This window comes from Hipposideros armiger, unplaced genomic scaffold, assembly GCF_001890085.2.
Source record: "Hipposideros armiger isolate ML-2016 unplaced genomic scaffold, ASM189008v1 scaffold_231, whole genome shotgun sequence".
NCBI classification, from domain to species: Eukaryota; Metazoa; Chordata; class Mammalia; order Chiroptera; family Hipposideridae; genus Hipposideros; species Hipposideros armiger.
Genome location: NW_017731581.1, coordinates 2,221,173 through 2,236,242, shown reverse-complemented (window position 1 = coordinate 2,236,242; position 15,070 = coordinate 2,221,173). Strand labels below are relative to the sequence as shown.

The window sequence follows — 15,070 nt, the reverse complement described above, 5'->3', positions numbered from 1 at the left end:
GAGGAGAATGAGAATAGCTTACATGCCATCTGAAGTAGAGGTTTCAGCAAATGTATGCAGTGGTTACAAGAACTTCCTTCATATCCTGTGATATTTTCATTCTTCCCTAAATAAGTAGATTGCTGTGCATTCAGTGGCGGTGAACAACTCAGAGTGACTAGTTGAGCTTGAATCTCCTAAAGAAGACTGCATACATTCTTTCAGGATATCATATATTTTAAAAACCTTCCAGTCGTTTTGAGGAGCGGAAAAGGGGAGGCTGGGGAAAAGTTTATTAGGGTTCATACTTAGGCTCGTATCATTTTTGCTTTGTCTATCTGAATCCAGCCATTTGTAAAATGAGGAAGTTATTTTTAGGCCAGAGGTTTTTGAACCCGTGGTTCTTTCGGCAGCTGTTGTTAAACCTCTGAAATCGCATGAGAAGGTTTGCATATAGGTGCATTAGTTGGAGGGAAAGGCCTGTGAATTTCAGTAGATAAGTGTCAGATCCCAGCCCCAGCGTCCCCCCAACTTCCCACAGGTGCTAAGAACCACTGCTCCCGCCTGTTTCTTCCATCCCAAACCATGTAGTTTGGATGAAAGCTGTAGTCTCAAGATGGACAGACTTTTGACATATACAGTTAGTCCCCAGGAAACTTCTGTGGATTAGCAAGATCCAACTTCAGTAGCTAATGATATTATGGTAGGCATAGGTTTAAAGAAAAATAGGGTTTTGTTTTTTTTTCATTTATGAAATACTCTTTGTGACTCTTTTCCTCAAAGTTTTGTCTCACTTGTACATACTATACTGGTTTCCCCTTATTTTTCTTCATCTCTTTTGTCATTTGTTATAATTTTAACTTATTGACCTTTACTACATGTATCTGTGATGTCTTTCTATCAAGCAACTTATCCCTTCAAACTAATAAATAGGAGTGTGAGACTGCTGTCTGGCTCTTTAGAATTCTCCTGCAGCACCAGCTATGGCATTTTGTAAACTGAATGCTTAATAAATGTCACGGACCGACCGACTTGGTATACAAGTGGTGGTCTAGTCTCTAGAAGCTTCCCTTGGAGACTTGCTTACTTGTTTCTGTTTCCATCTCTTACTGCTCACTGATGGGCATGACTTGAAGAATGTACTATCATTTTATGATTCTTAGATAGCGGCTATGTAAACACAATTTAATTATCAATTTAATGGAAACATCTTTTCTGATTCCTTTAAGGGCGTGATCAAAGCAGGGATCTCCTACCCAGGCTCCTTCTGGTGTTGAATGCAATTTTGTAATGGAGTCTGTTTATGTTTGTAGTGAGGGAGCTAAATCTGCAGGACATCAAGGAGGACGTGGAACTGGACCCGGAGGAGAACAGCACCCTTTTCATGGGCATTCTCATCAAGGGGCTGGCCAAACTGAAGAAGATCCCAGAGACCGTCAAGGCCATCAAAGAACGCTTGGAGCAGGAGCTGAAACAGATTGTGAAGAGGTCTACAACCCAGGTGGCAGACAGCAGCTATCAGCGGGGGGAGAGCCTCACTGCGGAGAACCAGCCAAGGTAGATGGGGGTGCAGTGTGTGTTTCTGATAACTCTTGTACCTTTTCTAGGCTGGGGGGTAAGTCATTATCTTCTGTTGATGTTATTTCTTGAACTTGTGATGCTGTAGCCCATACATACTGAGATCCGTGAAAACAGCTTGAATAGGCATCATTTAGTTGTTTTGTGGTTTTTTTTGATGTAGTTGAGAAGCTTCAAAGCACTTTTGTCCCTACTCGGATGAAAGAATGAAGGAATTATTATAGTTACTAAGTACTACGCAAAATTCAAGGCAATTTCTGTATATTATCTCATTTAAGTCTCACTACAACTTTATGAGCCACTTATTGGTATCCACATTTTACAGATAGGGAAACGGGGGCTCAGAGATCAAGTAATTGACTCAAGGTCACAGAACAAGTGTCTGGGCTTGGGGTTGAATGCAAGTCCACGGTCTTTCCTCTGTCCTGTGCTTCCTCCTTTAATGGGTGGTGACATTTGTCCATAACCTAATCAGCCTCAGGAATTTCTGTATCTACCTAAAACAACGAATGGGATTTGGATTTCATAGCTCTGGTTTCCTAAGGGGGAACCTGGCATTGTACTCTGATCTGAACTCTGTCTTGATGCTCAGACATTGGTAGGATGTGTCTGCCAAACCAGAGTTAGGACGTCATAGACAAATGTCATCTGACTTGAGGACAAGATATTTAAAATTGAGGCTTTCTTAGAAAACCCAAAGTTCACTCTACATGTATCTCTGTTGCCTCCTCCTCCTCCTCCTCTGCTTCTACCCCTCACCCCTACCCCACCAAACCTCCAATACACTAGACATGGACAAGGCGGGAATTTGGCAAGGGGGTGGGTGGGGCAGAGGCCAAGGGGAACTACAGCACTGAGAACTGAGCGCAAAGGAGAGCGTGTTTCCTCAGTTGCTCAAATGATGTCACTTCCTGGGAAGTGCTAGACAGTGTGTAGATGGGATCCTAACAGCATGTTGACATGTTGTTAAGAAAATTCTGTTTGTACTTAGGGCTTCAAAAATACTTCTAGAAGAAGACAAATTTAAGGAGGCTTACTTGGTATAGACTTCTGTGGACTGACTTTAATAAATTTTTTTTGGAAAAATGAATGTATTCTATTTACATTTTTAGTAATCTTTTATGTATCTAAATAAATTGATTTTAATTATATTTTGAAACTCTTCAAAAACTAATTCCCTTGTAAAATTCAAGAGCGCAATTGTTGAAGAAACCATCCTCTGCCCCTCTCCTGTCACAGAATATTGCAAAAACACATTATTTTGATGAGCATGGGTTTTGGAGTTGAGCAGACTTGACTTTGAATGTTGGCTCTGTAATCTGAGGAGGAGAACACCTATGTGATAGGGTTGCTTGTGTTAGACGAGGTGATAGGGTTAGGGCCTAGTAGAGTCGCGCCAGCAAGTACTTCCTGTTACCTGCATACGTGTGTGAATATGAATGCACACGTTTATTTATACCTGATTCCTCCCTCAACTTCCACACTCTCTGATCGCTCACATTGTGAATCCAGAGAAGGGGGGAACGGTTTGAAATTGAACTTTGCTTTTCTTCTTTCTTTGCTCGGCGCCTGGATTTCCTTGAAGACCTTTTGCCTCCTTCCTAATGAACACTCCAAAACTCTGGTTTGTTATTTGCCCCGTTGCTGCAAGTCCCTAGATGAATACACTGAACTTTCGTAGGGAAATAGCATGACTATAGTATATATTGGAAAGAAAACGAAAGGGCACGGATCAATAACTTTTCTGCAGACCTCATTACAGTCGCCTTAAAAGCAATGTGTCTTTCAAAGGCTTTTGACCTCTTCCTCTTCCATTCCCTAAGCCCCTTCGAGAATTTACAAGTGGGAATTACAGCAGAGGACGTGGAAATCCAGCCTACTGCCCCCCGGACACAATCAGTGTTTCTGTAAGAGGAATGAGTCCACGGGAGAGTTTTTTCCGCTGTTTCATTTTGTCAGTATTTTAAAGGCTTTTGTAGGCAGGATATGTTGGATGCCGCAAGCGAACAGGCTGTTGGTCTTGATTTCATGTCTATAACACAATCTCATTTTATAAAATGTACAAATCTGAAAGGTTGGGCCCAAATTCTTTGAGATCAAATAGTACAAAGAAAGCAAATATTTGGGGCAAAAACCTTTTTTTGCGCATCGAAGATTAAGTTCTTGCTTGGGCTGGGATTCCAAAGGACTTATCATTTTGAGCTAGTCTGTAGTGGCTCTGTGCCAGCAAATGCTTTTCGAAACCTTCTCAAGAATTAATTACCTTGGAAACATTATTCCGAAGTGATTTGCATTGTTGCTTCTAGAGGTTTAGGATTTGAGGAAGGATATTGTCAGATTATTCCTTGAAGCTTGCATGGTACTTTGTGTTCATTGAACTTGACTGGGAGGTGTCCGTGGCACTTATTTTAGGGAGAAGTAAAGTCACAATACATTGCATTATTATTATTTTACCGTTATCTCAAGGTATCTTATGATAAAGGTATAAGACTCTGTTTTCCTTAAAGAACTTTGGAACATAGGTAAAAAGAACCATGATTCCTTCTTCCTCAATATGCAAATTATCTTCCTCACCCCCCCCCAGTGAAATAACCTATTCCAAATCATTAGCATATAAATGCTACTCGAGGCAAGCTACCCGCACTGTAACTTTTTCTAAATGTTGCATTGTTCAACATCATCTTATTAAATATACTCTGGTTGTGATGCATTGCAGGCCTGTTTTCATTTGTCTTTATGTAAAGAGAATTAATGTTGTGTGCTATTTTGCTAGAAAAGTAGAAGGAACTAGACCAGTGAATTCTCTCTTGCTTTCACTTCCTGCAGAGCCAGAATACTTTCACAGCCAGTTTAAAAAAAATCACTTTGGGACTCACTATAAATGCTACTCGGAGGCATTATTTTATTTTTGAGCCCCTCCTTCCTCCCCCAAAAGCTATCTAAACGAAAATTTCCCAAACTATCGGTTGTCTATATAGGAGAACTATTTTGTCTTTCTGTTCATTCATAATCTATCTAGTGTCAATAAATCTCCGCTTACTATTAAAGGAAATTATTCACCTGCTTTTGTTGCCAACTTGATACACATTAGGGTAACATGTGCTTTGCTAATCTCCCAGAACCACCTGCTACCCATAATTTGCTCAGGAAGGCAGGCAGGGTCTTCAGTTTCAGATGGCTAATGTGATCTGCAGCCTGTGCAGCCCATAACCAGTTTCTTCCATTCCTGCTGCCTCATTATCAATTCTTTCCCCACATCTAGCTCGTGAGCATTTTCATATTTTTGTTACAAAGAAGCTGGACGAAGTTCTCTTAATATTTCACAAATAAGAAAAGCACGAAGAAAAGATGGAAGAGAGAATATCTCCTCAAAGGTGTGATATCTTGTCAGGAATCTGAAAAAGAAAAGAATGTGGGAAAAGAATGATTGGCATGTGTGAGGCAGCTACTCCATCTGTTTGAAAAAAAAAACGGTCCTGTTGAAACGTTAAGACAGAGAATTCATTGCAGGGGGAGGTGCCAGAGGCCTGTTCAACTTTGGTAAAACTGTTGGTCTTGAAGGAAGAAAGGATGGAATGAGTGAAACCATGGCGCCAGGGACACCTTCTTCCATTTTGAGAGGAGGCCATTTTGCTGTGTTCCCAGATCCCTATTATGAATGAAAGAAGATTAAGTGTCTGATAAAAAAGCAGAGAATTGCATGTTCAGTGCTCCCTGTCTTATTGAAGAAAGGTCTATGGAAAACACAGGGAAGAAATATACTTGAATGCTAAATGTCGTTGTGCTCGGATAGTATGGTTGTATGTTTTATTTTTCTCCTCTGTTTTGCAACTGTTTAGTTTTATTGAAAAATAAATTCATTATTTAAGAATTTATGTAAAGTACTCAAGTTATTTTAGTCAGAAGAAATTAAAAATGAAAATCCTATTTATTGGGAGTATCAGCATGGAAAAATGTAATACCTGTTTTCAGACCATGGGTTGTTATTGTGGTATCATGTTTATTAGATTACTTTTTATGATATATGTGTGTGTCTGATTATTTTCTGACTGCTCCTGTCATGGGATTTTCAATAGCAGAGAGAACTATTGGGTTATCGGAAAAGTCGTGATGCATTTTTGCAACAAAAAACCAGAAAAAATGTGTCATGACTTTTCCGACAACTGAATAGTTTGCCTTGTTCAGCACCATACCTCCAGAACCGAGGACAGTGCCCACCTGGCCCGTCATAAATATTTGTTGAATGAAAGAATGAATTCCATGCATATCGAATATCTGCCATGGACCAGAAACTGGGTAAAATACATAAGACATGGACTCTGCCCTCACAGTGTTTAAAATCTAGAGGGGAAGAAAGGCATTCATCAGAGAACCCTGAGATAAGTACAGTAAAACCTTGGATTGCGAGTAACGTGGTTTGCGAGTGTTCCGCAAGATAAGCAAACATTTCTAATACATTTTAACGTGGTAAACGAGCGATGTCTTGCAATACGAGTAGTTTGTTTCCGGAATGAATTATGCTCACAAGCCTAGGTATTATTGTATATTATTACAGATTGTGTTAAGTGCTGTAGAGGAAAAACTGCGCTGTGAGCGCATATAACCATGGGGACCTGAGCTGATCTGGGTAGGTGGGCATTAGGGGGAGTCTTGTAGGTTTGTTTGTTTTTTTAATAATAAAGCCAGCTTTTATTGTTTTATATTAGTTGTAGTTGTCACGCTCCATACATTTGATATCACTTACCAGTTGTTCTTCTGGTTGTGTGGTTGGCTTCATACTGACATATAAAATATGAGAAGGAAAGCAACCAGATTCTGGATATGCCGTTTACAAAGATTCCGCTGACCTCCGTGGTTGATTAGAATGTGATAATATTGCCTAGTGTACAATAATACCAAGTTTTCGTGTCATCAGTAATGTTTGAGAGTTCCTACATTCCTTTGTCAACAGACTATTATCGAATGTCTGTATCTTTGAAAACCTGATAGGTGAGAAAAGGGCATTTCCAAGGTGGTTTTGATGTGCATGTTTTTAAAACATAAGTGACATTAAACTTCTTCTCATTTGTGTAAAAAGCAATTTGTTGTCATGCTACCTGGATTATATCTGGATGTATTACTTCAGAATCTGGATTGAGAGTGAGTGGAGATATGGATAAAATAAAATTAGCCATAAATGACACTGAAGCAGTGTGAGAGCTCTAGGGTGGTTCTTTATCCTATTCTCATTTTTAACATTTGAAAATTTTAATAATACAATGTTTAAATAATGTTCTTTTCCAGGAACTATCCATTTTTCTAGTATGTTTGTATTTTTATTGATTTGCAGAAACTTTTTATATATTAAGAAAATTAGTTTTTAGGTCTTTATATTGCAATTCGCATGACCCTTCATCCCCAGTTTCACTTTTGACTTTATGATGTCTGACCATCAGACATTAGTTTTTATTTTTATGAGGCTGTATTTATCAGTGTTTTCTTTTATAGCTCCTGGGTCTTGTGTTAAACTTAAGACTTCCCCACTCTTGGATTATAAATAAAATTGCCCCAACTTTCTTCTAGTTCATTCTTCATATTTATATTTTGATACATCTGGAATCTGAAGGAGTTGCTGCACCACCTTTGAACAGATGTCACTTGTTAGATTATATCCTAATGGACCTTTCGTTTCTGCCTCCATGTGTGTCTGTCATGTAATTGATTGTCAGTGTTAGCTGAATGAACACTGAACAATTATAACACTGAATCGTGTACTTTATAGTCAGGGTTGGTATTTGCCTCATTTCCCAATTATGTTCCCCTGGTTTCTCAGTCTATGAAGGTTGGAGCTTTGTAGAAATACATTGAATTATTGCTGTAAGTGTTGAAAAAATATTTTCAAAAATTCCGAATCCAGAACTCGGAGTGAGGGCTTTCTGTTGTAACAGGGGAGCCTTACCGAGTGGTTTTGTCTGTGAGAAAGTCTAGACAGGGGTGCCAAGGTTAGTTTTGTTGTGCAAGTAGAGTGTTGATGAAAAGAGAAGCAAGTGAAAGAGTTCTCCTGATACCTTTAGAGCAGTGGATAGAGTCAGCATGTGTTTCCTTTTCAGATAAATAGCATTTCCGTTCATCTTTTCTTTCGCTATTATTATAGTCACTCTTCTAAGTATCTGAAATGTGGGATTTTGTGGCATCAGCCATTTTATTTTACAGAACAGTCCTGAAGAGCAGCGTTGAAGCAAGGTCAAGCGTTTGTCCTTGTGGCTTCCTGTAGCTGTTCCCCAGCCCTGCCCGCCACACCTGGACACGCCGGAATCAGGAAGGGCCGCCGTGTAATTTGGAGGAGTTGTTAATTTGATTCAGGGCACGCGGAAAGCAAGTAAATTTGACTTCAGTGATTATGATTCCATTTGATTAAATCTCTACTTTTGATTACATGTATCAGTGAGAACTTGCTTTAAATACACCCAGCGATTAAATACTGAAGGGTATGAATAGGGTGAACTGGGGACATATAGAAGAAATTCCACTGTTCCCCAACTAGAACGTATCCCCTGCAGCTTTACTGAAGTATTTTTAGACCAAATGAAAGGAATTAATTCTTTGCATATGGGACTTATTACACCAATTGTTAACTAAAACGTACAGTTCATTACCAGGGAAGGTAGCACTGGTCCCAAACCTGTGTACTTAAGACTTACATAAATTAATCGATAATAGCTTCATAGCATATCAGGTGCATTCATAAAGTCAGTGATGTTTATGCGCTTTTGTAAACATGAGGTTGGACAGCCGTCTTTCTGATTGGATATTGTCCTTTGCCTGTGGTCTCTAGAGGAAGGGTGCTTCGCTGAATGGGCCAGAGGTCTTACTCTATGTTACGTTTCTTAAATCTTTGTTTTATATTTGTCAGAGTGAACAAAGAGTCTGCTTTTGATTTCTCTTGTTTTGCATACTATAGCAAGTTCAAATGAGAGATTGGCTCAGCTAAGGGAATAACAGATAAAGCCTATTTCATGGGTTATTACCGATGACACTTAGTCACCAACCAGCCTTCATGCAGAATCACGGCCACTCCTCTCACCGGCAGATAGTGGGAGCTGCCTTACGTCTTGGCATTTTCTGTGCACTTGTTGGAGTCGTAATACAAAAGGTAGCCCGTCATCAAACTGCCACTGCATCTTTTTCAATGCAGAAATACACAAACACTTGTTTCCAAGGAAATTCTTCCCTTGGTGATGTGTAGGAGCGGTATCAGATATGATTGAAGCACCTCTGTGTGTATCTCAGGCTGCATTTCATATGTTCCGGGCTCCTCCAGCTCCTGGCCCATTCCATTATTATGACCTCTGACCAGCTTGGACCACGAGTTTCTAAGAGGGGCGTGAACTTGGTGTTTTTAGCCTGATTGAGGAGGGGGCACACAGTAACTGTCCCGGAAGTTTCATGAATGAATACATGAGTAAATGGTGCAAAGAAGATAATTTTTAATAAGAGGACTTTATAAGAATTATTACTATTTTAAATCTCAGCACCACTCACAGCCGGGTCTAAGGACCAGCAGCACCAATGTCACTTGAGAGTTAGAAATGCACATGACCCCTGTCGTGGAGGGCAATGGCATTGGCACCTCTGGGTGTGGAGCCCACAGGAGTACATGCTTCTGATGCATGGTAATGTTTGCAAACACTCTTTGTAACATCACAGACATCTCAGAGTTGGCAGTTTTGTAGCCTTTATGCTTTGCAAAACAGTCTGCCATCTGGCGTCTCACCTGAGTGAGCCTCCCTGTTGGCTTCATCACAGGTAGGTGCATTATTATGAAGCGCAGGTTTACCTGGGGAAATGTGAAAGCTGAAATAATCTGACAGATCACAAAGCCTGGTGGCGGGGGAGTGAAGAGAGGAAGGAGCCTCTCTCGACCATGTAAGTTTGTTTCTGGCTCCTGTAAAGATGATGTTCCTGACTTGTTTCCTGGGCCTGAGTTTGTTTGTCTTTAGGAGAGGGCAGATTTGCTCTGACATATTCATTCTTTCACCCACATCCCCCAGTGCGATCGATGGCAGGTCCCTCAGAGGCAGCTGGTATGTTAAGTCTGATCAGCAGCCACAGAGTAAATGGCCCTTAATTAGCTCACCTGAGACTCAAACTGATGACTTAGACACCTCAACAATTCCCCTAGAGACTTTGTATATAGTTGTAATAAGACTGATATATAATACAACCAAGTACTAAGAACATACACCTAAAATCTTGACTTCTGTTATCTCTGGGAAGTGAATTTATGGATAATTTTTCTAATGGTCCACTATGATGAAATACAGTAAAACCCTGGATTGCGAATAACTTGGTTTGCGAGTGTTCTGCAAGAGCCGCAAACATTTCTAATACATTTTAACTATGTCTTGCAATACGAGTAGTTTGTTTCTGGAACGAATATGCTCGCAAACCAAGGTGTTACTGTATTACTTTTGGAATGGAGGAAAGGCTCTTTCCCACCTAGCTTTATTGAGATATAATTGACATAGAACATTGTGTAAGTTGAACACCATGTTGATTTGATACACTTCTACAATATATTGCACATGCCACCATAGTGTTAGCTAACACCTACGTCACATCACATAATTCCATTTCTTTTTTTGTGGTGAGGACCTTCAGTCTACTCTCTCAGCAGCTGTCAGGTATATAACACAGTGTTGTTGACTGTGATCACCAGGCTGGACATTAGATCCCCAGAACTTACGCATCGTGGAGTTGGAAGTTGGTCTTCTTGGACCACCATCTCCCCAATCCCTCCACTCGCCCAACCCCTGGCAACCACCACTCGAGTCTTTATTTCTTTGTTTTTTTGGTTTTTTTTAGATTACACATGTAAGTGACATCATACAGTATTTGTTTTTCTCTGAATTATTTTACATAATAAGGGTAGCATAATACCCTCAAGGTCCATCCATGTTGGTGCAAGAGGTAGGATATCATTCTTTCTCATGGCTGAATAATAATGCATTGCGTATAGTACATGTCCCATATTCTTACCCGTTCGTCTGTTGATGGGCACTGAGGTTGTTTCCTTATCTTGGCTGTTGTGAGTAATGCTGCAATGAACATGGGAGTGCAGGTATCGCTTTGAGATCCTGTTTCCATTTCCTTTGGATATACACCCAGAAGTAGGATTGCGGAAACATTTAATAGTTCGGTTCTTCTTTGAAGAGCCTCCATGCTATTTTTCATAGTGGCTGCACCAGTTTACATTTCCACCAGCCCTGCGCAAAGTACCCATTTCCCCACATCCTTGCCAACACTGATCTCTTGTCTTTTTGATAATAGACATTCTAGTGATATCTCATTGTGGTTTGATTTGCATTTCTCTGATGATTAATGTTGAGCACCTTTTCATGTATCTTTTGGCCAATTTGTATTCCAGTTCTTTGGAAAAATGTCAATACAGTTCTGCCCGTTTTAAAATCAGATTGTGGGTTGTTGTTTTTCTTGTTGTTGCTCTTGTTTGTCTGAATTGTGTGAGTTCTTTTTATATTTTGGATTATCAACCCCTTAATGGCTATATGATTTGCAAATATGTTCTTACAGTCCATGAGTTGCTTTCCATTTTGCTGATGGGTTCTTTTGCGGTGCAAAAACTTTTTAATTGGATGTAGTCCCACTTATTTTTTTCTCTTGTTGCCTTTGCTTTTGTTAAATCCAAAAAAGTATTGCCAAAACTGATGTCAAGGAGCTTACCCGTGTGTTTTCTTCTAAGAGTTTTCTGGTTTCAGGTCTTACATTCAAGTGTTCTGTCCATTTTGAGTTGCTTTTTGTGCATGGCATAAGACAGTCGTTCAGTTTCATTCTTTTGCATGTGGCCGTCCAGTTTCCCCCACACCTTTTATGGAAGAGATTATCCTGGGACAGGCTTATGGAAGAATGAGACTGATACTTTAATGAGAAGAGACAGGGCTGGCTGGGCTTATTTTGTAATTGTAGTCACAATTACATTTGCTGCTCATTAGAATGAGACATTCATACCAAGTCATCGCTCCAGAATTCAGAAACTGACGTTGAGAGGCTGACTTGAAAAGTAGGGAACTGCCACCGGAAGGAAACGGCCCAAGCCAGGACCTAGCTCAGGGCTCTTATTTTGACTGTGTTTCATTCCATATTGCTAATAGTCTTTTCCTGTTCTTTTCACAGTGCAGATGGAGAATTAGTCAGCACTCTCCAAATAGTAACTTCTTTTTACATGAATATTGTTATTAATAAATGCTGAAACTTATCTCTCCCCCTTAAAAGTAGGTATTAGATAACCTTGAAGATTAAAGATCTGTGTCCTGTTTGAAATGAAAGATACTAGCTCAGCCAAGCTTATTAGGAAAATGTGTGTGTGAGATAACGGCATGTAAAACTACGGCCATTTTGAAGTGAAATGATTGATGATCAGCTTCCTTTAATTTTTCATCTGAAACCTAAGCTCAGAGTGCAGCATTTTCTTATCTTTGAGAGCATAGTCGTGGTAGGGAAATAAATATTCTGCGCTGATTGCCTTTGTCTGTCAGTGGGGAAAGGCAGAACTGATATTAAAGTCTCAGCAGATAAGGAGGAGAACCGAACTGATTTTCTGCCTCGCGTATGTGTCTTCGCTTCATGACCAAGGAAGGCAGCTTCTTGGCTGCAGATCTGGGTTTTCCAGCCAAATGACTAATTCAAGGTTTCCTGGATGTTAAATTTCGATTCAGATAGTTGTGTCTCACCTTAAAAATGAAACCTTTTTCTCAGCTTGGTTATGTAGCTTTATACCATAGACACATCTTGCTTTGTAGAGCTGTGACTTAGCATTCTCTTCTCTCTACTCCTCTGCCTGTTTTCATGGTGGCATTTGCAGATGAGACACAGGGATAGCTGCAGGTCGGGCATTAGAAGGTGATCTGGGAGCATAGGTGACATGTTACTCACAGCTATGAGAAGGCTGCTTTTAAAATTTGCCAGGTAATTGGAAGTATATTTAAAGAACAAATTCTTCATCTTGACACTTTATTTTTTACCTAAAACAGATTTTTTTCCCCAGTATTACTAAAGTTAGCTCTAATTGCATGGATCTTTCAGCTTGTAACTATACTTTTGATTCTCATGTGTAGGTTGATAAGGTTAGCTTTTCGAGAGGATGGTTTTATGTGAAATTATTTCTTTATTGTGGTCTTCTAAAGCCAGGATATTATAACCGATAAATATATTTCCTCACCATGTATTACCTTTCGTCAAGTCTCTACATCTTCCATCTGCTGGAGCTCAGTTTTGTCACTCAACAAATATTCATTTATTGCTTATCATATTCTGGATATTGTGACAAATACTAGAATACAGTGATGACTCGGATGCACTTCTTAGCCTCAGTGAGTTAACAGTCTAAAGAGGGAGAGGCAAGGAGTGGAGGAAAGGAGCGTATTTGGAGAGCGGTTTTAATAATCCAAAGAAGATACACTATGACCTGCATTAGCAGAGTGACAATGGTTAATGGAGTGAAGTAGGCCCACTTGAGAGAGAGTAAAGAGGTAGAAGTAAAGGAAGGTGGCAATTGGTTGGAGTTGAGGGAGGCGGAAAGGTGCTACCATTCACTGACTTGGGGAACATGAGAAGTAGGTTTGGGAAGGAATTTGATGAGTTCCGTTGAAGGCATGTTGATTTAAGGTCTACAGCTCAGGGGAGCCTTCTGGCCAGAAGATATATTTGGGAGGCTTTCGGAGGTGGGAGGCTGGGACATGGTGGTGAGTGAGCTCACCCAGAGAGAGCACGGGGACTGAGAAGAGTTCCCAGCATGTAAGGAACAGGCTGAGGAGAGGTTCCTGCGAAGGAAGGAGCAAGCAGAGAGTGGAGGGAAAGCGGGAGAGAACGGGGTGTGGAGCCAGCGGAGGGCAGTGTTCCTAGGAGCGAGTGGTCAGTAGAAACCAGGGCTGCACTTACTTGAGTAAGGACCAAGTGCGTCTATCAGATTGAGCAAAAGGATTATTTGAGACTTTTGCAGAGCTTTTGAGTAGAGTACCAGGGGTAGAAACCAGTTTGCAGTGAGAAAACAGAGGCGACATCGACAGTTCTGCTGACACTCTTTCCAGCCTTGTCTTCCTGGCATCGACAGTACTGATATCTCTTTGGCCTCTCTCCTTAAACGACTTCCTTTTTTCCCTAACGCCTCTTACAAGGAACATTCTCCAAAATCGAGTCCTTGGTTCTCTACATATTTCTGAGCTTCAGTTTCCTTGTCTATAAAATGAGGGTACCAGTGGTACAGCAGGTCCTCCGATATTGTTTTGTTTGAAGTTGTGTTATAACGTTGATGGGATGCCTTCGGAACTCTACTCTTGATTATATCAAGTAGCCTGTGGTACAGTTGGTTTCATTGTACGTCATTTCGCTTAAGGCTGCCGAGCCGATCAGGGACATTAAGTGAGGACATACTTGCACCTTCCTCATAGAGTTGTCCTGAGGGTGAAATGAGACAGTCCAAGTAAAGCACGTGACACAGGGCGGCCCGGCGCGGGCTTTGCGTCATCCTTGTTGCTGTCATTGTCATCTCACTTCAGCCTTACTGTTTTAGGGCTGTCTTCCATTTTGACAGCGTTAGCTGCCAGCTGCGTGCAGGGTGCCCCAGGTTGGTCTCCAGTCCTAGACGCCTCCTAATGCTGCTGCCCTCCATTGCTCATTCTTTCACTCATGAACTTGGGCACCCACTAGATTTGACTGACTGCTTTTGGCATTCTGGACGTTGGGCCATGTGTTAAGATTACAGAGAAGCGTGAACCGGGGCTCGGTCCTCACTTTCTGGCCCAGGAGACCGTGCATATCGCTCTCTTGTCACTTTTCACTGTTCATCGTGATCATCTGTTTCTGTTTGGAGGGATTATGGGATCATACAGGAATGAAGGAATTGGCTCTTATTCTGTGAATCAGGCCTCTTCATGTGACAGAAACCCAACTCCAGCTAATTTAATTAAAGAGGGAGCTTTATTGGAGGGATACTGATGGAGCTTACGGAACACGAGCAGGTCTTCGCTAATGGAGCTGGGCCGTGGGGATATCTGGGGTATCTCTCGTCTCCCCCTTTTTTAATTTCCTCTAGGTGGTAACTGCTAGAGGTACATAAACAACAATTTACTGTTACGTTGAGTTTGCTTTTTTATTACCCTTTCACACACAATGTTGCGTTTAATTCTCACAATCAATTTGCGATTAGGAAGTTGTAGTTGAGGGAATTTGTGTTTGAGGAACCGGGGATGTACAACAGCCCCGTTGCATACGGAAAGTCCCCTGTTCCGCAGAGAGCTGGTGTCAGCCTAGGTTTCTAATGACAGTCCTTCAGGCTGACATTCATACCAGTTGCCATCCCAGGATTAATATTTTCTTTCACCAACTGTGATGTTGTATTGCATAGTAGCATAGTATTGCGTACTAGTTTCTGACTCTTGAATTAACCTATATGTGTGTGTGTGTGTGTGTGTGTGTGTGTGTGTGAGAGAGAGAGAGAGAGAGAGAGAGAGAGAGAGAG

At 40.9% G+C, this 15,070-nt stretch overlaps 1 protein-coding gene across 1 annotated transcript in view; it reads left to right on the top strand.

Moving 5' to 3' along the window:
• EXOC4 (exocyst complex component 4) overlaps nt 1-15,070 on the top strand; it is a 706,914-nt gene that overhangs the window by 70,599 nt on the left and 621,245 nt on the right. Inside the window, exon 6 of the mRNA XM_019654783.1 lies at nt 1,293-1,536. Within this exon, the coding sequence (XP_019510328.1) occupies nt 1,293-1,536 (244 nt within the window). The remainder of the gene's footprint in view (nt 1-1,292; nt 1,537-15,070) is intronic.